The 21,659-nt window shown below is 42.8% G+C and overlaps 1 protein-coding gene and 1 long non-coding RNA gene across 2 annotated transcripts in view; both read right to left on the bottom strand.

The window, feature by feature from the left end:
• Window positions 1–1,473: 1,473 nt before the first annotated feature.
• The window catches only part of Fbxo38 (F-box protein 38), a 46,315-nt gene continuing 26,129 nt past the window's right edge, over window positions 1,474–21,659 (bottom strand). Inside the window, 13 exon segments of the mRNA XM_028890130.2 lie at window positions 1,474–2,291; window positions 3,176–3,289; window positions 3,602–3,705; window positions 4,297–4,442; window positions 5,479–5,645; window positions 8,341–8,443; window positions 8,579–8,679; window positions 12,938–13,370; window positions 13,372–13,670; window positions 14,626–14,805; window positions 16,192–16,311; window positions 19,113–19,326; window positions 20,161–20,303. Of these exon segments, the coding sequence (XP_028745963.1) occupies window positions 2,113–2,291; window positions 3,176–3,289; window positions 3,602–3,705; window positions 4,297–4,442; window positions 5,479–5,645; window positions 8,341–8,443; window positions 8,579–8,679; window positions 12,938–13,370; window positions 13,372–13,670; window positions 14,626–14,805; window positions 16,192–16,311; window positions 19,113–19,326; window positions 20,161–20,303 (2,303 nt within the window). The 3' untranslated portion in view covers window positions 1,474–2,112.
• LOC119086283 lies at window positions 17,401–18,572 on the bottom strand. The gene is made up of 2 exons (XR_005089532.1): window positions 18,389–18,572; window positions 17,401–18,197 (listed from the first exon to the last, which is right to left on the bottom strand). It is a non-coding gene; the product is annotated as an uncharacterized LOC119086283 (long non-coding RNA).

Here is a 21,659-nt window from a genome sequence, read left to right on the forward strand (position 1 = left end):
AGATTTGAACCCAGGACTTCTGCCTCCATGTACAGAGTCACTTCAAGAATCATAGTGTCAGCTATCAGCCCCGTATGCCTGGCAGCATGTGATACATGGTTCTTTCTGATTCTGACACTCAGTCAGAGGTCGTCTGTGAACTATTTAAGGCCTTGTAGAAACAGGCCATTGTACACACAGCTGTTGGCATAACAGAATGGATGGAAAACTCCATTCTCCATCAGGCGTTACTCAACTGGCCAAGATGTGGTCTGTACGCCTTCAAAATGGTTTCTGCTTTTTTAATGTCTGGGTTGAAATCCAAGAGTATTATTTTGTGATGTGAATACTATGTGGAATTCAAGTTTCCGTCTATCAATAAAGTTTTGTCGTAATATGGCCATCTTTGTGTACTGTTCATGGCTTTCACACATCCGAGGATGTCTATGGCCCACTGAGCACGAATTATTTACAGCCCACACAGGCTGCTGGCCTTGCTCTAAGGCACCACTCCTGGCTTTTTCATCTACATTTACTAAGTGTCCAGGAGAGTGCGCGGCTTCCCCCTTGTGTCTTTGGCTGTCTACCTCCAGCACCTTTACAAATGATCTGAGGGCCCCCGTTCTATTTAATGACTAAGGTCGGTAAACTGAGTAAAGTTAAAGAGCAGTGGCCTCCTGTGGCCAGTATGAGCATTATTTAGATGAGGTCCTTGCTGGAGTGACAGGGGAAGACTACAGACAGGCTGATTCTTGCTGAGAACTGGAGGTTATTATTCTGCATTTGTTTCCGCCTGTTACTGAGCAGTTATAACCTGGACAGTAAACTAAAAATAATACAAGGAAAAAATGAACTCATCATATTTAAGATTTTTAAAACTCTTATGTGTCAAGAATTTTAAAAGCTGTGAAGTAAAGACGGTAGATACAGGGACCTATCATCCAAGAGTCCGGTGCTAGGGAACCTCGCGGGCACCCCTGCCTGCCTGTCTTTACTAAGTCAATACAGCTGGGATCAAAGCCACAAATTCATGTCCTACCCAGTGAATACCAAGTCCTCATCAAGGATGACTGGTGTTTCTTTTCTCGGCCTCTATTAATTCCCAGAAAAGGGAAGGGGCTGTATAAATCCTTAACGACCTGACACTTTCTACAGACCATAATTCCTTTTGTCTTTAGACTGGCTTCCGAAGCCTGTTAAGGTCACTTATTTACCACACAGCAGAGCCATTTGGTGATGCCCCCAAGAGTGAAGAGCACCGTCACGATCACGTCGGGCAGCTTTAGCCCTGAGAGAAAGGCAGCTCCTCTGAAATAGCCCACACTCATCTTCCCAGCACCCTGTTGCAGTCTGCATGCACTAGGCATGAATCTCCTGGCCTCATTTTCAAAAGGGATCAGCAAGTGGACACTGGCGCTAAGTCAGACGCAGCCACGCACTGCTTGTCTGTGAAGTACGTGCCGCTGTAAAATATGGTTGAGTCCATGGCAAGAATAAAGTTTTTACTAAATGTTTATTTTTATGTTCAAGATAAAGCATATACACAATTGAGTGAGGAAATAAATAACTAGAAATGCTCTGAAAACTTTCTATTTGCCCTTCAAATTCATTTTCTTAAGTTTGTGAATCTTTTCATTTAAAGAAATACGCCAAATAATGACACTAAGCAAACAAGAGGCCCGTCACAGTACAGACCAGTCTTCTCTGACTGAGGGTTAGCTGGCACTATACTAACACACACACACAAGACACAGCACTCTTTAGCACTGACTCGGACAGCTCTGCTGGGGAAGAAAAAGGCACAGACCGAAGGGACAAGGTGAGTAGCAGAGTAAATGGGCTCAGTCACATGACACTGAGAACTGAGGAAAAGTGAACAAAATCGATGCTCGAATGATTTGCCTTCATTCAAATGACTTCTTTAAATTAAGATGTACAAACATAGGATATAAAGACGTTGCTTTTGGAAGTGTCTTTGTATATTTCTTCTATATATAAATCTTTGTATACAATTTCCATGTTCCTTATTTATTTCCTATATAACAAACTGAGCCAGGGCCTCCCAATTCTAAGCCCAAAGTTCCTGTGTAGCCTCTTGGCCGCTCTGGGCCAGAAGAGCCAGGGAAGGTCTCTTTAAATGTAGTCGTCTTCTACTGGCTCTCCGTTGACATCGCAGTAGTGGATAAAAATCGCCACCACTCGCTGAAACACACCCCTTTTCATCTGGCGCATCTCTGAGATCTCCTCTCCTATTGTTTCCATACAAATGTCTGCAGACAGCTGTCCTTTCCTTCGAGGAGCATAGATGGTACCTGGGAAAGGAGAGAGACCAGAGATACTTAGAATGAACCACGTGGTCCATTTCCTAGACCACAATGTAGCCGATGCAAGGACGGCTCCTAGAATCTGTCTTCGTTTTATATCAGATATGATGTCTAAGATAGCAGACAAGATCAAAATCCCCAGGTGAAAATAATGTACCAAGGAGTAAATTATGCTAAGTATAAGTAGTTAAGAAAATTCACTTCTTTATAAATATTTCAGTTTTACTTATAAGTGAACATACAAATATGCTAAAACTTAGAAAACTTTCATTAAAAACTTCCCCTGAAATTTCTACACTTAAATCACAATTAAGCTACAGTCTCACAACAATACTTCTAAGAAGCAGGCAACTAAGTGGTACAACTGAACGAGTCTAAACTGGCATACATGTCTGGAAATTCTTCAGTAAAGATGCATGGGTTTGCCAGGCATGGTGGCACATGCCAAATGGAATCCTGGCAACTTGGATTAGGCACGCAGGGCCAGACTTGCTACATAGACATCTGGAGGCAAGCTGGGCTCCATGAGAATCTTTCTCAAAAAGCAAAATTCGAAATGGTTTTGTAACTGGCTGTCACGTTTTCCATTAGGTCCTGAGTTAAATCTCCAGCATATATACATATGTACCAGAAAACAAAACAATCAGATGAGTAGGAAACGGAAGGAATTCCCATCGTGTGGACACATTAGGTGCACTGTGCATCTGCTGCACCAACTCAGAGCTACGACCTTTTCAGAAGAGGTGCTAAAAACATTTATGGGAAACAAACCAAACTCTGTAGTGTCCCTAATTTGCAAACAAGATATTAACGATCTAACGTCGTAAGGCAGACTCAGGCTAGAAAATCAAGTCAAATCAGGTCATAATTACTCTCTTCGTCGTCTTCAAAATCGTATCTGGCGAAGCTGTTGGGCTCTGCTGCCCGCAGTGACCTCAGCCAGGGGAAGTCAGAAATCATGGAATACGGTGCTCCATCCACAACACCTGAAATAAGCGGGCCGTGGGACAGTCCTGTTAGTGTGGAGAAGCTGGCAGCAGCACACTCTACCTAAGCACTCCCAGCTGGGTACAGGGACGGGGCCAGCGGCCTTCGGAGTCACCTCTAACCACCCCAAGTCTCCATTGTTATCTACCTTCTGTGTGTCAACAGTTGTGATTATTGTAGGGATGGTAAAGACAGCCAGACCACTATTCACCCAGCTTCTGCCTCTTGTGGAGATTCAAACCTCTCACTAATCTGATGATCCCCATATCTCCCCTAAGGCATGCCCCGCCCTCATCTAGGTCAATTCTTACCCTCTAACGTGTAGATTTCTCTCCCCCAGGGGTACTTAGGGTACTTCTTTAAATCCTCTTCAGTTCGAGTGGCTTCCAGGAAGAATTCATATTTAATGAGTTCTCTGGGGGCAAGAGGAAAACTCAAATAAATACACAATGGAAAGGACTGCTGGGCAGAAAGCAACCGTGACTACTCAAGCTTAGAGTGCAGCGACCATCTCAAGCAGAGCGACAACTCTGACTTCACCAGTCACTCCATCAGAGTCTAACCTGGTCTAAGCTACATTCTTTAGTAGCTTTCAAATCATGCTGAGGGAAGAAAAAGGAAATCTCTGAGCAAATATCTTCTATATTGAGGGTAATTAGTACAGTGTTTGTAAGATTAAAAACAAACATAATTTTCTGTAAAGTGAAGCAATAGCCTCAAGACTGTCATTGTGTTTCCATCTTCCATGTCTGAAGAAGTAACACACTTATGCAATTCTTTGTGATTTTTTTTCTCTAAGTTTGAATAAAATGCTACATAAATCCATGTGTGATCTTAAGTTTGAAATGTTCTTTCATCATTTTTTTTTTTTACATGTTTATGTCATGACAAGTTAAGTCTACCTAAAAGCTCAATTGGAATCATTTAAAATAATTAGGATTTGCTCCTAGGAGCACTCAATAGGAGGAATATGACAAAGGACTTTCGGGGCCACGGAGTTACTTACTGATTGATATTGGCTATTGTGTCCATCCAGTTCCGAATGCGCACCTTGTTCCGAACATTGGGAGGATTACTGAACTCGTGGATGATACAAATGTGATAGGGGTAGGGGCCACTAAACAGCTTCTGCTCCAGAGTTAGTGTATCTACCTGTGGAAGACATCAGAAAAACATCTTTGGACTATAGCAGGTCTGAGACATCTGAGGACCTTAGAAAGCTTCAGTTTTGAAATGCTTGGCTGATTTGGAAATCAAATTCTAGCTCTGTCCCAGAGCACAGCAGACTCAGCATTTTCTCCGCACTGCTCTCCAAGCTCCCGTTAAGTCAGAGGGTTCAGGTTGATTCAGGATCTCCGTCAACTCCACTTCTCCGAGGATGTCCCTCAGAGGTTTCGTTCGCTACAGGCTGCACTACAGAACTGAGTGCCCAGAACTGTTGTATGAGAACAGTTGCTAAGTTTTATGTGCAATGCGTTTCTCTCCTCCTTGTAGATTCTGGATTGAGAGTACATTCTCGTGGGTGCCCTTCCCCATCTCGAGCTTTGCAGGTCTTCCTGCTTTCAGGGGAACATGAGTTTAACTCCTTCATGAAAAGGAGAACTTCCTTAAGGAAGAAAAACATTGTCTAGTTTTAAGCATGTAGCCAGTTTTGAGTATTAATACATTTACGAATTTGATGAACTTACTTCAGAGTCCAGGTATTATTTAATATTTTGTTTTAGCAACAAGCATCATCCTACATATGCACTTAACTTTCAATAATAATTACAGCTATCCTACTATTGCTTAAGGTATACCAGCAACTGTCCTAGTATATCATACATATTAGTTAAAACAGCACAAAAATTTAAGTATACTATGATTCTAATTTTACACTTAAGAAATTAAGAGGAAAAAGAGCTTGCTCTTTGTTAAAGGAGACTCTGAACAGGAAGGCTGTGATCTGAGTGCATGTTCTTAGTCAACAGGCAACTTCTAGCCTGTGGAAGGAGTTCACTGTAACTGCTAAGAATCCCTAAGAGCTGGGAGAAAAGCATTATCAAGCAATACTGGCAAGACAATCTCGCTTGGTTATAAAAAACTCCACAGATTTTAAAGAATCATTATCGAGGGTTGAACAAAACAGATTAAATAAACAAATATTAGCACAATGTGTATGTGATCACAAAAAAGCAGAGCTCCGTACCTGCTGCATTGGACGCAGGTAGATGATGCGGTTCCTCTCTGGCGGCATCTTCAGGATTTGGTCTAGTACCTGATCCATATTTAGTTTCTTGCACTGTGCATAGTCAAATCGGTTTACAATTGGTGCATTTTCTACCTTTAAATGTTTCAGTACCCTGCACCTGGTAGCTATAAAATAAAAACAATAAGCTCTACAAACAGTTTATACAAGAGTGCAAACTATAGAGTCCTGGAACCTTTTCTGGAAAACTCTGGCACAGGCACTGTGTTTATGAATAGAGGCACCACACTGGTCAAGCACAAATAACAGGTAAGAGTTGACAACATGACTGAGTTCAGAAGCCGGCTGTTCTCATGCCAGAGAGATATCAAGGCCCTTCCTTCTAATGTCGCCTGTGAAAGAAATTAAATCCTAGAAGTTGACCTGTCTAGGGGATACATTTAACACTAAAGAATTATTGAATGACATAACTATACAGTTAAAGGTCATACCTGGATTAATTCACAAATATTACCTTGAATTTAATGATAGAAATGGAACTGAGTTAATTTTAATTCCTGCCACAAATACAGAAACAGATCTTGTGATAAGGCACAGTATCTGTGGATTCTGAAGTCTTTGGCTAGGCATTTTAGCACTGTGGAAAGATCTACTGACGTTACCTACAACATGATTCTTCTTGTTCGACACGGCAAACATGAAGTCAGAGAGAGCGGTATCTGCTACTCACGACACAAACTTCACTACACTGGTATAGCAACTACGTCCCAGCAACATCCTTCCTTGTTCTAACTCACCTAGTTCAACTGTAGAAAGGATGAAATGGATGCAATTATATGGATACAATTATAACACCACAAAGCTGATTTGCCTGACTTTTTAAACCTTTCATAAAGAAATCTTCTATGAGATTTTCAACACAAGCACCATCATCTTCCAGAGTGCTCTGCCCTGTAACTAACTTCCATGTTTAAACACTGCCAGCACTCTGCCTGCCTTCAGGCTCACTCTCTCCTCTGTCACATAGGAAGAGGAGGAATTGGACAGAAATAAAGAAAAGAGAATCAGATGGTGATATGAACCTGATGGCTCTCTGCTATAAAATCAGACGTAGTTAAGGCTAGCTCTCATCTCCTCTAGACATCCCACCTGTCATTAACTTAGCTGTTGTCTAGGACATGCTGAACTAAACGGCTTGGTTCACAGAAGGTGAACCGAGGCCGTAGGCTCTATCAGCAGGCTGAGGACAACACAGGGGAGCCACGGGGTAAAGCACAGCAGGAAAGCCAGTGGCACTCTCTAAGAAGTGCTGCATTGCTGTGAGAAGATAGATCGCAAAGGGGAGCATCTGGGGTTGTTTTAGATGCCCAGAGGAAGTTAGGAAGGTCAGCCCTGCTGTATGCCTCAGGGCTTCCTGTTTCAAGAAGAAACTCCAAGAGGAGGCAGTGACTTGATCAGATATTTTATGGCATAAACCTTGTTGGCTGTTATAATAGCAAAACATTTACATTTTTGCAGCATGAACAGAGTCTGACATCTTGGCCCAGCCTGGCATTGGTTTCATGGCAATCCTCCTGCTGCAGCCTCTTAAGTGCTCAGTTGTATGAGGTGTCTTGTAGCAATCATACCCTGTACCGTGTACCTACATGCATGTATATAGGCATGCACATGCACACACACACAACACACATACACACCCCACTGCATTTAACTACAACAAAGGCCAAATGCCATGACTTAATCAAAATTATGTACATTTTACACACTGAAGAAAATGAACACACAACATGTAACTCGCTCAGGGCAAGAACAAGGCAGATATTGATTTTGATTTTTTTTTTTTAATACAGGGTCTCATTATGTAGCCTTGGCTGGCCTAGAGCTTGCTATGTAGACTAGGCTGGCTTCAAACTCAGAGTACTGCCTACTTTTGCATCCTGGGTGTTTTGGATCAAAGGTGTATGACACCACATACAACCTAGATTTTTTTCCCCTTCAAATAGGAATATAATGGGAAGCAAAATATAATAGGAAACAAAACCCACTACAAATGGGTATAAATATACACTTAAAACTTTAAGACCTTACAGAGAACAGCCTGTACTTTAGACAGACATGGAAGGAAGGACACGGAAGGTATACAGAGTGTACTAAATAAGCGAGTGGAGATGACAGAGAAGGCATGTGCAGTGGGGCTAGAGAATGGGCTTGGACTAGTGACAGTGTGCTAGGAACTAAGGGTATGCTTGGGCACCTAACCAAGCACGGAGCAGCAAAGCACTGGAGACCCAGTTACGACTCTCCCCACACCTTCACGCAGCACTCATGCCCCCAGTTAAGCTGAGGGGTAACTGACGGCAGCCTGATCACGCTGTGAAGCCACCCAAGTCAGGGAGCAATTAACCTTCAAGGAGAGGCTCCTTACAAAAGGAATCAAGCTTCAGCAAGTGGACCCTCACTATGGAGTAATTAATTATATAAGATCATACAACTGAGACAAAATTAGAGACAGCCCAAAACATTCCTGTGAAAAATAATAATGTGACTGTTGCATATGGGAATTAACTTTGGCACTACTGAGATCTGAATCTAGGATGTCAAGTGCTAGCAAGGATTCTAAACTGAGCTATAACCCCAACTGCTGCATTCTCTCTCTTTCTCTCTCTCTCATTTTAATTCTTCTTAAACTATTCATCTTTTTATTTTGTGATTACATCTCACCGTGTGGCACAAGTTCACCTTAAATTTACAATCCTCCAGCCTCAGTTTGAGTAGCTGGGGTTGCAGCCAGTGCCAACTGGTCTGCTTTAATTCTATAAAGGATGCAAAATGCTCTTCTATGATACAACCCCAAATACATACCATGGATGAACATCATCTTGGGGCAGTCTTTCAGCACTAGATCTGTGATTCCACAATTGGTCATTGTGACGCCAACAAGATTTTTGGATTTTAACACAAGAACCTACAATGATAAAAGTTAAAGTTACAAGTGAGAGTACCTTCCCCAGAGCTTTCATTGTTAGAACCTAGCAGCTGTTAACTTTAGTTTCTTTCCGGAGCTGGGCTGGGCATTGAAAAGGAGAGCTTTCTTCTTCACCTGTACGTGGTCATCCTCAATCACAGGATCACTGGTACTGGTAGACTTATCTGCAGTTCGCTTGCGCTTCATGGCATGACATGGCTTTGTTTTGGCAACTTCTATAAAAGGAAAAATAAAACCTCAAATTGTATCCTTCTTTGTTTCCTCCCACAGAATATTCAGTCACATATGAAAAGTCCATCACAACTCCAAAATCTCAACTCAGCTGGTGAAATCGTCAGGTGGTGTTTCTCAAAGACCACTCCAAGTCACAATCACCCTCCCACCTGAAGCAGCCCACCCTGCAAGCGACTCACAAATCTCATCCATATTCCTGGCTTTAAGCTCATTCTAGGTACACTTGGTGGATTAACTGAAGACTCCCCTACTAAAAAAATCTTTCAATGACTGCTGCTTAGTGTGCACGTTTCCATTCCTGACCCTGTGGGTAAAGGCCTCCACTGCACCGGTTCTCAGTATCATTCCATTCTGTAGACCTCAATTATCTCCCAGTACCTATGTCTGAAGTCATTAATCACTCGAGCTCTTTCTGCTCAGAACATCTTTATGCCTTCCGGGTTTGAAAGATGACCCATCTCGGCCCTACTCAATCATCATTTGATTCTAACAAATTTATTTAGACCTCTAAAATACTTATTGTTCTGTAATTCCCTGTATACCTGTCTCCATATTTAAACTAAAAGTTCCTTCAAGGCAACAATTTTTCTTTCAGTGTTAGCCACTATGTATTAAAATGAATATTGACTGAAAAACCTGGCATTCAACACTGCAGGTACATGCCCAAAATAAATATTCACTGAGTGCTTATTGTGTGTCGTACACTGCTAAGGGTTTTATTTGTATTAACTCATTTAATCCTTATAACAGCACTCTAATATGGGTTATTTTTAAAATTTTCCTCACCAAATATACTAGGAAACTGAGTCACAGAAAGGTAAAATAACTTGCAAAGATGTTAACTGGTACCAAGAGTTAAACATACTCGACTTGGCTCTCGTCACTAGGTTACCAGGCCTATATATTTTCCAGTAAGGTTTTAACTGAATTTACTAGTACTTTATTAGAATGTTACAATTTAATAATAAGAACAAGTAGGATTTTATTTAAAAAACAAGTTCTAAATTTGTATCTAGGCTGAAACTCACACAATCTATTAAGCTATTCAAAGTCGTGCCCTCATTTTTGACACATCACGGCATGATCGCAGCATACCAGTGGATACAGGCCAGCTGTGTGAACTCCTGAACTTGCACTCCTAGATTACTGTTAAGTGCCAACATTCCACTGCAGAATTTTGTAACCTCCAACAAGACTACAAAAGGAAATGAGGTACAGATCCTGCCAATAGCAAAAGGCTCAGGATTTGACAGCTTAGAATTAGTCAACACATTCTTTTTAACCCACCAGAATGTTTGCCTGGGTGGGAACCTGTGAAATTCTACTACGCCAAACAACTGCAAGTAGCTGCTTTGGCTGAAGGCAGACAAGGGGGAGTTCTAGTCTATTCATCAAACAGTTTCTTGAAGGAATTCTCGCAAATCTGTCTCCGTGCCCAAGAGCCAAAGGCAGCACGTTTACTCTGCCACCAAGGTTCACACAGCTGTTTGAATTTCCTCCCTCACCACACCTTCAACATGAAAACAGCGAACATCTGTTCCACTGCTCCAGCAACATCTGTAAGGGTCTTCAGCATTCTCCTATAGTCTGATTTCAAACTTCTCCCTTCTTAGGCTGCTCTCTCCCTCCTCTTTACTCTCTCTAACATGGGGTTTGGATTATGTTCCCTGCTCTCCACTGGGTCTAAACTGGTTTGTGTTTTCTACAAAAAGCTATACAATGAAACAACGAATTGTTTGTTGATGATCTTGAATAGATGTTTCCAGATGTACACGGAAAAGGGAATTTGCTACCTCTTTTGTTATTCTTTCACGTCTCCTCCCTGTCCAGGGACAATTTCTAATGATCTTGTACACCCTCTCGCATCAACATACCTTATGGTGGCTACACTTCCTAAGTTCACGGCATCCACTAAGTCTCACACTGTGCATAAGACCTGGTGCCAGAGGCTGGGAACGGAAGGGCAAAAGCACCGGGCCGTCCCTGCCGTGTGGGCTCCTGGTCTGGTGGGCAGACAGGTGATGGAACACAGCATTACAGGGGTGGACATCAAGGGCACCGCAGAAATGAAAGCAGAGCGGAGCAGCCTCAGTGCCCGGGAAAGCCCTGCGACTGAGAGCGCTCCTTTAACCAATGCCAGTCTTCCACAACCACATTAGGCGGCTGTGATACTTGCTTCATAAATAAAGTGAGCATAAAAAAACCTTAAATGTATTAATTTCAAAAAACGGGATATCACACAAAAGTTAACTCTGTGAACTTCTAACATGGCTTTAATATGCCACAAGACCCTAAGGTAAAAACTAAACAATTCACATGTTACTTCTCAACTGATTAAAAAGGTAAATAAACCATATTTATTCCTGTATTAGGTGTATTTCTTTAATACTGTTAAAACAGAATGGCTTTAACAGATTAAAAAAAAAAAAACATGTTAGCTTTCAAATAATCTGTAAACCATTCAAATAATTTGTTCTTGCCAAGAGACATAGATAATACTGAAATCAATACTTTGGCATTTCCCCTAGAAAAATTTACTGAAAGTAAATGGACATTTGCATGATGTTATAAATATATTGGGAACTAATTTATGCACTAAAACATAAAGTTATCTCCAACTGAAAAAGGAAAAAAGGGAAGCAACAGGCATAATAGTGGACAGTTTACTGAGGTTTTCTTGTGTTTATTCCAGGGAATTACTTTACCTATGAAAAACTCAGGCCGTGGGACAGTAAGATTGAAACAGTGAAAGGGATCAGGAGAACTCAAGGCAACAATGAAGAACCTCAAAAGCAAGCAGCAAATATAAACGGCTCATGTTTAAAAAAACCATCTAAAACCAACTTGTAAAATTTCACCAAGACAGACGCCAAATACCTGGACATACATAATAGTTCTTAAATAGGACTCAGAGCTGGAAAGACAATGTTTCCATCAGTCAACTTCAAGTTAGTCCCAACTCTGACAGAACTAAAGAGGAAATAAACAGGCATTTAATAAAATGAGAGGATGAGAACGTTTCTCTAAAGCACGTAAGGAAACCGTGTCCACCGACTGTGAAGAGATGAGGACTAGGCAACCGAAAGTCTCATGAGGACTGTGAAGAGATGAGGACTAGGCAACCGAAAGTCTCACAGCGAGCCCAGGGCAAGACGATAGAGAAGCTGAATGTTGGCGGCAGGTGCAAACGGGACTATTCTTAACGTTACTGAGCTGCATACTTCAAAACGATACCGTCTCATGTTATATGTACCTTTCCACAGGTTTTGAAAATCACAAACCCTTTAGAATTCAAGCTGGGAAAAGTATTTTTTATGCAACAGAACTAGAGTTTACAAAACACAGTGCATCTTCAACACAATTGACACTCCATGACTAATGTCACCACGACTGTCTGCACAGCTGAGTCTTGCACTTACAAAAGCTCACTTTTATGAGTATGACGTCTCACGACTGTCTGCACAGCTGAGTCTCGCACTTACTAAAGCTCATTTAGTACATGAAAAAGAGGACTCTGCCCGTTGTGGGACTTGTTTTAAGATTCTAAGACTGAGATGCTTAGAGAACATTGAAATCCATTACTATCTACTGATAAATATTAGTAATTTAATAAAGGGCTCACCTTAGAACTGAAATATAATTAAGGTTAAAAGACCAGTTCAGTTCAGTTCAACCCAATGACAAGCGTATACACTACAAATATCAATGAAATTGAGTGTGTGTGTGTACACCTTCATCCAAATAATCCGAGGAAAACTAATTACTTACCTGCTTATCTCCTGCCAAACCTAGCTGGAAACAAAATAAATTTCAGGAAAAACAAAACAAAAACACAAAAAAGCAAAAAGTATCACTACAAGTCACAGAAGCAGAACCAGGAACACACAGGGAACTGTACCAGCCCACACTCCTGCCTGTCCCCGAGCATTTCCACTAAGTGTGGGGTGGGAGCAGCATTCATCTATGGGGCATCAGAATCAGGATTGCATTCAGGGCAAATACACACAGTTTAACTTTTCTAAAGGTGAAATGATTCTGAGTTTTCTGGATCGAAACCGGTTTACACCCCCTTCCACCAAAACATTCTCGAAAATTATTTAAGTTTCTATGATCCACAGAACTCCCAAATAGAGTATAATTTACCGTAAGTTAGCTTTTTCTAAGAAAACTCATGAAACCAGCTCGGGCCACTCTCCAGCCCTGGCCTGCAGTGGCTAATCCTGGGAGCATTTGTCATACCTGACTCAGATATCAGCGGTACATGGGACAGTCTGCTCCGGGCCCTGGTAAGGGGCCTCCGAGGGTAGTCTTCATTAGACTGCACGTCACAACTCTCAGGCTGGGGGCTCCCCCTCCTGTCCTCACCTGTAGCCCCACAGCCACTCCCATTAGTCCTCTCAGCATGTGCTGGGCCTGAAGACCCCCCTTGTGGCAGAGTCCTAAAGGAAAAGGCGGATCTCGTACCATCCGGGCCATTCACAACACAGGCTCGGCTGGTTGAAGGCCGTTCCTCATCAGAACACCTGCTAGTTCTCCTTTGGGACTCCTGGGGCCTGTGACAGCAGCATCTGGGGCAGACAGAACTCTCTGCGTCTCCCTCCTCCATGGCCTCAGAGTCCTCTGACCCACTGGGGGAGCAGACGCACTGCCTCGACACATCCACCTCTGAGGGCTAGGCTCGGAGAGCCACCGCTGGTCACCGTCCTTCTGAAGTCGGGGCTCTGAGAAGCAGTGCTGGATGAGCTCGAGTTTCCCACTGTGCTGGCGGAGGTGCTGCTGGAGCTGGGATAAACATCCTTGTTCTTCTTCTTTTCAGGAATCTCCCGAGCTGCTTTCATATCAGCTTTGATCTGCTCACTGGTGACCTGGCAGCCTTTCTCACAGCTGCTCTCCTCGAGGGGACACTGTTTCGGTGGGCCCAGCTGGTGGGAGGTGTGCCTCTTTCGAAGTGGAGTCTTGCCCTTTCCACTTACTGTTTAAAGAAAAAGAAGAATGGCCCGAGGGAAAGAAGAGATTTCAGTACAGATTCTGGATGAAGGCAAGAGTAAGTCTGGACAGGAGATAACGTTCCCTCGGTTTCCTAACTGTAGACTTCACTCAGCAAGCATCCCTAGCGCCTCCCTCATGAGCTCTCTCCAGCTGGTCCAGTAAGCCCATCATGATCAGATCCTAAACTCCCTTTCCCTTCAGCCCCAACGTTTCCCTCAACAACCACCTCACCACCCAGGGCCTGGAGCTCTGGGCAGTCCCTGGATATGGCCCCAGCCTAGAGCCACTATAGTAGCACCTGCAACACTGGAAGCCATGGTGTCTATCTGACTTCAGCTGCACTACACGTTCTGTAAGGACAGAGCATAACTTAATGCATCCCATGATCCTTCACAGCACCTCACAAAAGCCCCTACGGCACAGCAAGGCTCAATGATAGAGAACAGAATAAAGAAATAAGGCTGGTTTCCGGCCAGCACAGATTTAGCTGCCTGATCATGAAACTGAATTTTCTAGGAAAAATTATAGGTTAGTCAGCTGGTCACATTTTTCTTAAATTTTAATTTCCATGAAGCTTCTTTTCAACCCCAGTATATACCTGAATTTAAAAAGGAGAGAGGTAAAAACTGAATGAACAGTCGGTGTTTGAGTGTTTCCTCTCTCTCCACTGGATACTCACCGCCCATGCCATGCACGTAAACCACAGCCTCTCGCTGACCACTGACCAGCTGATAGCACAGCTCCCTAAAGCCCCACTCAAAGATTCCTCCCACGTCTGCTCTGCTGCTCACCCACACAGTACCGCCCACTCTCCTGCTCCCCAGGACACGTCCTGAGGTGTAAGGTGCCCTGCACACTGCAGTACGACACACCATGAAGACCGAGGGAAGCAGCTGTGACCCCTCCCACTGACGATCCAGAGCTGGCTGCTCGCTCACCTGCCAGCTCCCTGGATTGTACTGGCTCTCCGTTTTTGTCTTCCCGTTCCGAATAACGCCGGGCACCGTTCTTAGGAATCCAGACTTCTTGGAGTTCTAGACTATCTTCTTCGTCATCACTCTCTGAATCGTGAACTGTAATTGGGGTCGGTTTGACCACTCGCTGTAGACCACTAGGTCCTAAAACAAAACCACAAGACAAAGGACACCTGTTGCTCAAGATGAACTCACAAAAAGTACTATTTCCGAGATCTAGGCTCAGAGACATGCTTTTGGGAAAGCAGCTTCGGTCACTTACTTTAGCGAAACAAATACTGTATGAGACTCTGTGAAAGCATTTAAGCAAGCTAAAGTCACTATGATAACATTAAGTGTGATGGGAATGGCAACTGCTATCATATCTAGAGGCAAATTAAAACACCTTTCTCAATTCCACTATTTCAAAAGCACAAGAAATCATCCTAAAGTAATCAAAGTAACAGTTCTAATATTTTCAAAATTAAGCTACACAATTTCTCAATTTTGCAAATCTATAAGCCAAAGCAAAGAAGATGCAGCTCAGGGGCCGTGCAGCCTCTCTGGAGGACCACACGCTGTACTTGGGTAGAGAACGGGCACTTGTGTAAGGCGGGATCACTTGCTCAGAGAACAGCTCCAGCCCTTCAGTTCTTCCCATCGATCCTGACAAAACACAAGCTGCAAGGCATTTTGCCTGCCCTTGTCTGTCACCCTGTTCAGAACCTGGCCAAGCTGCCACTCAGTAAGTCTGCTGCGTAAGTGACTGCATTCGGAAGACACTTCGAACAAGGCATCGTTCAGGTGAGCCAGGAAGGACAGTGCTATGTTCTAATCTCAAGCTGCTGCTGTCACTCTCAAGTAGTGCTGAGCACGTCACTCACCTCGGAAAAACTGTCTCCCATCACAAAGCAAAGAGCCAGTCAAGGTCATTTCAAGGCCGATGACACTAGCCTGCCACTGGTGTCAGAGACTAGGTTTTGGTCTACTTACTAACCTAGAACAGCCTCTGTTTTGTTCCTCTTCCCCTCTGAAGTGAACTCAGAGTACAAATACATTTTTCTTAATTTAAATAAAAAGTTTTGAGACTTTCATAAATGAGCACTTTATTTACACTCCATTACACTTCATTTACACTCCTCTCTTCTGACCTCTCACATTTATGACCTCTTAATTACTGTTACACACACACACACACACACACACACACACACACACACACACACACCTTGCTGTGTCCACTGAACATTGCCATACAAACATAAGAGTATTTAATCAGGTTATTTTCCATCAAAGTCTGAGTGCTTTCTTTTTCTATATCCATACACAAGACATACCGTGAAATAAAAAAAGCAGTTGTTGGCTGCAGCTACAAACAAAACAAAAACCTCTTAAGATACAGACGCAGGAGGCAAGGAAAATATTGATGATTTATAACAAGTCTCATAGGGAGTAGCAGATAACACATCAGTACTTGTTCTCAGTACTTTCTATTATCCCTTACCCCCAGGCTAATTTCCAGAATGATGGATGTGGACATGACATGATTACCTGCTTGTTCCTCATCAGCATCCATAGGAAGGATTCCCTGATTGGGAGCCGGCATATCACTTCCACTCTCCGCTCCCACCTCTCCATCTTCCTGCACCATGTCTTCCATCTCATTCAGTGCTTAAATAAAAATAAAGTGAAAACTAAAGGAAACACAAAAATCTACAATGCATGGAAAACTGGCAGTTCTGAGAACAGAACACTCAGTCACTGTGAGGCCCACTCTTAGAAGAGTAGCTTGTAACCGCTTCAGTAGAGAGACAAAGAAGGGTCCAGTTAATCCACAGAAAAGGAAAACACAGACAAGAAAAGATTATTTCATCAATCAGTGTAAGACAAAAGCGGGGGAATGGTCATGGTTGAGAGAAAGCCCTTTTCATCCCTAAAGTATTCCCAAGGATGGCTAGATGACGCCCCTCTACACTATTTGCTGGATGATGACGGTCATCTTATGAACAATGAGCCTTGTGGTACCTGCTATCTTAACCAGGCTGTATTGAGCATGCAAACTCAAATTCCACCTTTTTCATGTACTTTCTAGAGGTTAGGTTGTCATTTACTGGCTAATATATGGCAAGGACCATTAATAAGCTGCACAGTTTATAAGTCTTTAATGACATTTAAATGCCTGATGTTTTTCAGTATTTACTATACCCAGTGCCTAACAATGAATGAGAACATGTGGTTTTATTGTCACATTATTCCAAAGGATAAGGCCCGTGAAAACTTAAAGACCAGTAAGCTTCAACTTACTGCTACTAATAGCTGACTTCATTAGATGTTTACAAAATTAAGTGCAAAATCTCTCAAGGCAATATTCAAGAAATTTAATCAAGCAACATTCTACTTCCCCCAAATCATTGACTGATCTCAGTTTGAGTCAGAACAGTACCAGTACTGAATACATCGAATGAGATTTTGCAACAAAAGGCATTCTCTCCTTTGTACTGAGCTGTGGCACTTAATCTTCCATTCACTCAATCCATCTGTCACCACTGGGTTTACAGGGTTTGCAGTGTTTTGTGTTACAGTGGTCGTGATAACTTCCCAGACATGGTTTATGTCTTTCCAGTCTGTGTTTTCATGATGCCTGTGACCTGTACATGGTATGACTCCTGGAACGCGACTCCTCTCTTGGCCACATCAAAGCGACAATATTCGACTTCACACTTCCTTTCTTCATCTACACTATCTGCGGCTCTACACTTCTTTGTATCTTTTGGGGTTCAGGGGACGGATTGGATTCTAAGTTTGCAGTGTCTAGGAGTTTGTATATGACAGTAACAAAGTTTAGAGCCATATATTGTCTCATTTACTTTAAAAAGTGCAAAGTTCAAGCCTAGGAAAAAATCTAGAGCTCAAAATATAGTTGGTACTAGTGCCATTATTCTAAATGACAATGAATAAGGAAAGATAGGAGGGAAGGGTGGAGGAGAGAGGGAGGGAAAGAAGGAGAGAAGAAACTGAGGAGGAATGCTCTGAGGTTAGGGTCAAACCAGGAAAATGGCTACAGAGTCACCAAGAGAAGAAAGTATCTCAAGAAGGTAGACAACTATCAAGTACAGCTGAGCTGTCAAGTAAGATGACCACCAGGATTCAGAGTCGGTCTGCTGACTCTGCTGAGACAAAAAAAAAAAAAAAAAAAGCTTAGAGGTGACTCTGTTCAGGACACCTATGTTCACAGCATGCCTTTAATTACAGTCCACTGGATCAGGACAGCCTATTTCTTATCAGTTACAACGTTGAAGGGAGTAGACCAAACAATGACAATGAAGATGGCTAGAGGAATTGTTTTTCTAGTTTTGAGGGATCAACTGAGAAACTAGAGAACCTGGTAAGGAAAGCACCTCAGCTCCTTCTTACTCAGTAGCAGAGGGTACGGAGTGGACCCTGTTAGTACATGGGTTAGCAGAGGGTACGGAGTGGAACCTGTTAGTACATGGGTTAGCAGAGGGTACGGAGTGGACCCTGTTAGTACATGGGTTAGCAGAGGGTACGGAGTGGACCTGTTAGTAATGGGTTAGCAGAGGGTACGGAGTGGACCCTGTTAGTACATGGGTTAGCAGAGGGTACGGAGTGGACCCTGTTAGTACATGGGTTAGCAGAGGGTACGGAGTGGACCCTGTTAGTACATGGGTTAGCAGAGGGTACGGAGTGGCCTGTTAGTACATGGGTTAGCAGAGGGTATGGAGTGGACCCTGTTAGTACATGGGTTAGCAGAGGGTACGGAGTGGACCCTGTTAGTACATGGGTTAGCAGAGGGTATGGAGTGGACCCTGTTAGTACATGGGTTAGCAGAGGGTATGGAGTGGACCCTGTTAGTACATGGGTTAGCAGAGGGTACAGAGTGGACCCTGTTAGTACATGGGTTAGCAGAGGGTATGGAGTGGACTGTTAGTACATGGGGGGGGGGGGGGGGGTAGCAGAGGGTACGGAGTGGACCCTGTTAGTACATGGGTTAGCAGAGGGTATGGAGTGGACCCTGTTAGTACATGGGTTAGCAGAGGGTACGGAGTGGACCCTGTTAGTACATGGGTTCAACAACTAGTAAAGAACTTTGCGGGTAATTACAGAGCTGAAATTTCAAAGGTTGAAATTAGCTCATGTACTTTATCTGCTAGAAAGTTGTCAAGATTGATTTACAGATTAAAAGTATGTGAAACTTGTCCATGCATGTACTTGGTACTCATTTCCTTTTTAATTTAAGTAGTTTGAGAGGCTATTTTGCTAGAAGTTTCAGAGATAAATCCTCTAATACTATCAATGTGCCCTAATTCCCAGTATCTACCAATCCTTCCCCGACTCTGAATTCTGTGTGGACAAGGAGTGACAAGCTCAAACAAGACAAAAAGAACAGGACAGGATCAGAGAGAGCAGAGCAAACTCCTTTGTGTCTGGAGCTCATGAGAGGTCTGCGTTACCATCAGCGGCAAACTGCTGCTCTCCTGGCTGCAGATCTGGACGGAAGTCATTCTCCTCATCCGAGTCGTCTGCGGGATGGTGATTATTGTCATGGATGTTGGCATTATTGTTTTGAGCATTATTGTCATTGTCATTGTTGGAATTCTGGTTGCTAACAAGTGCTGAGGAAACCCCAATTCCAGTTCCTGCACTCAGACCAACTCGAGCACAGCCCTAGGCAAAAACAAACCATATGTTATTTGGGTTGGTAAAGAATACCTCATTAATAACCTTTCATTTCATCTTTACATAAGGACTGATATTTAGAAGTGCACCTTAAGAAATGCTTTCAAATACGTATAAAAGATCTCATTCAAGGCTCACAACACTTCAAGCAAGATAAAGCATCACTAGCCCGATTTACACGTGTGGGGCATTCTGGGGATGTGTGACAGCACATGACTGCTAAGTGGGTTAGCTGGGACTGAAAACAGAGTCTGTGACCTCAAGTCCTAAGTTTTACCCACTGTAACGACTGTTTCAACAGTGAGAAGAAAAGCACAGCAGCAGACTGCCCTGAGGAGACTTCGACTGGTGAGGCAGTTTTAAAACAACATTTTGTACAACTGGGCAATCTCAGATTGTTCATGATATAACTTATTAGGAGATGGCAACAAGGAAAACATTTCCAAAGTGAATTCCTACTCCTTAGACTTGAGCTCCTGCAGACCAATTTCTAAGTGCTCTGGGAAAGCTAGCCTCTGGTCTAGCTAGCTTCTCCTCCGCCTTACCTTTACTCTACAAAACAGGAAGCATCCTTGGTTTTCCCTTCCCTTCTCTGAAGACCCTTACTCCTCACCGATAAAAACAAGAGGCCACCCACAGTTACAAATGTTATGCCTTCGATGAAGATGAAGTTGTAAAACTACAACTCTAACAGCATAAAGGCATATTCACTAAGAAGAAAGAAACATCACAGCTTGTTTTGCTTTCTTCCCCGTATCAAGACAGATTGAAAAAAACAACAAAACAAAAAACACCTAAAAATTTCTCTCAACTGTGGTTTACCTTGGGTGGCTCACGGAACATCTGGTCCAGGGAAATGAACTCCAGGCTGGGCAATAATTCAACAAACTGGCCAAAAGAATCCAGCTTCAAAGCATGGCACCGAACGAGGTTGATATCAACTAGTCGGGTCCATCTAGAGTGGTCTGTTGAAAAGGACACGGCAGAGTGTTTATTCAGCACTGTCCACCATGTAACTGATGAATTTCTGCTACAGATGACAAAAGTCTTTCCAATCCTTTTTCTTTGAGTAACTTTTCCTTTATTTCATGATCTTTAAGACTTGACGACTCCCTATTATGATGCTTCCACAGCCGATTTCCCTGTGAGAAACACATGGCCCAGGAAACACTGATGTCACACTAAGGTGGCCCTGATGGAAATGTCTCTCATTAGCCTACATGCCTTTCAGCAACAGGACACTGGGAGCAAGCATGGCACATTCACTTAGCCAAACAGATGCACCTACTTTGACAGAATGAGGAGAACTAAGGTTTACTGAGATGGAGCGCTCTCCTGAACATACTTAGTATGAAAACTAGTAGGCACAGGACAGTGTACACATAGGAAGATCCTTCCGAATAGAAATTACTTTAAATGCTATATAGGTATAGGCTGTAATATGCACAAAATAATTTGTCCAGAAGAATATATAAGAAACTGTTGATGATGGTTACCTTGAGAAGAGGAGACTTTTCATTTTGTACCTTTCTGTACTGTCTGAAATTTATCAAGTGCATGTATTACTTTAATTTAAGTGTTAACAGGAGTTCTGAGTGATGGGATTATAAGCCATTTTTTGTTTTCTTCTTTATACTCTTCTGTATTTAAGAAAAACAAACCAAAAACCCAATAAATGTTATTTTTTAAAAGTGAGCTATACCTGCTATATCCTAAAATTCCTAATTTCCAGTAACACGTTGGTTCATCTGGGCCACTGATAGGTGAGGTATGGCCATTCTGGCAAGCCATCTCAGAAGAGGCTCGAGAGCACTGAACAATCCTGAGGGCAGTTCTGCAAGGAGGTACAGATCCTTGGCAACTGTTCTGACAGTAGAGGTCAAGGGTTCAGTAGGTATTTGCAAGGGTGTTTGGTCAAAGCAGATATCACAAACAAAACTCATCCTCTAACTGGTACTCTACTAAAGCCTCATGAATACAGACAGAGAAAGGCTTTTCAAATACACAAGCAGCATTACTTTTTCAGAGGAGAAGATGAACTTGTGCCGTAAGGACAAACACCAAGTACAAAGTCACTTCTATGTTTGAAATGGGGTAGTAGGCAGGAGAGGTTGAAACAGAATAGGACTTCTGGGCAACAAAAGCTTTCACTTCAGGTTTAGTGTCTAATGAGTCACATAAGCAAGGCTTTTAGAACTATGCCCCCATTTTTCCCTTTCAGATGATGTGCACCTAGAAGGAAATTCTCAGAGGAAATAACAGTAATATCCTAGGTTCTGGGCAGTGACTCTTAGTACATGTGAAGAGCAGGGCACTTAAAT

This window comes from Peromyscus leucopus, chromosome 19 (genome assembly GCF_004664715.2).
Source record: "Peromyscus leucopus breed LL Stock chromosome 19, UCI_PerLeu_2.1, whole genome shotgun sequence".
NCBI lineage: Eukaryota > Metazoa > Chordata > Mammalia > Rodentia > Cricetidae > Peromyscus > Peromyscus leucopus.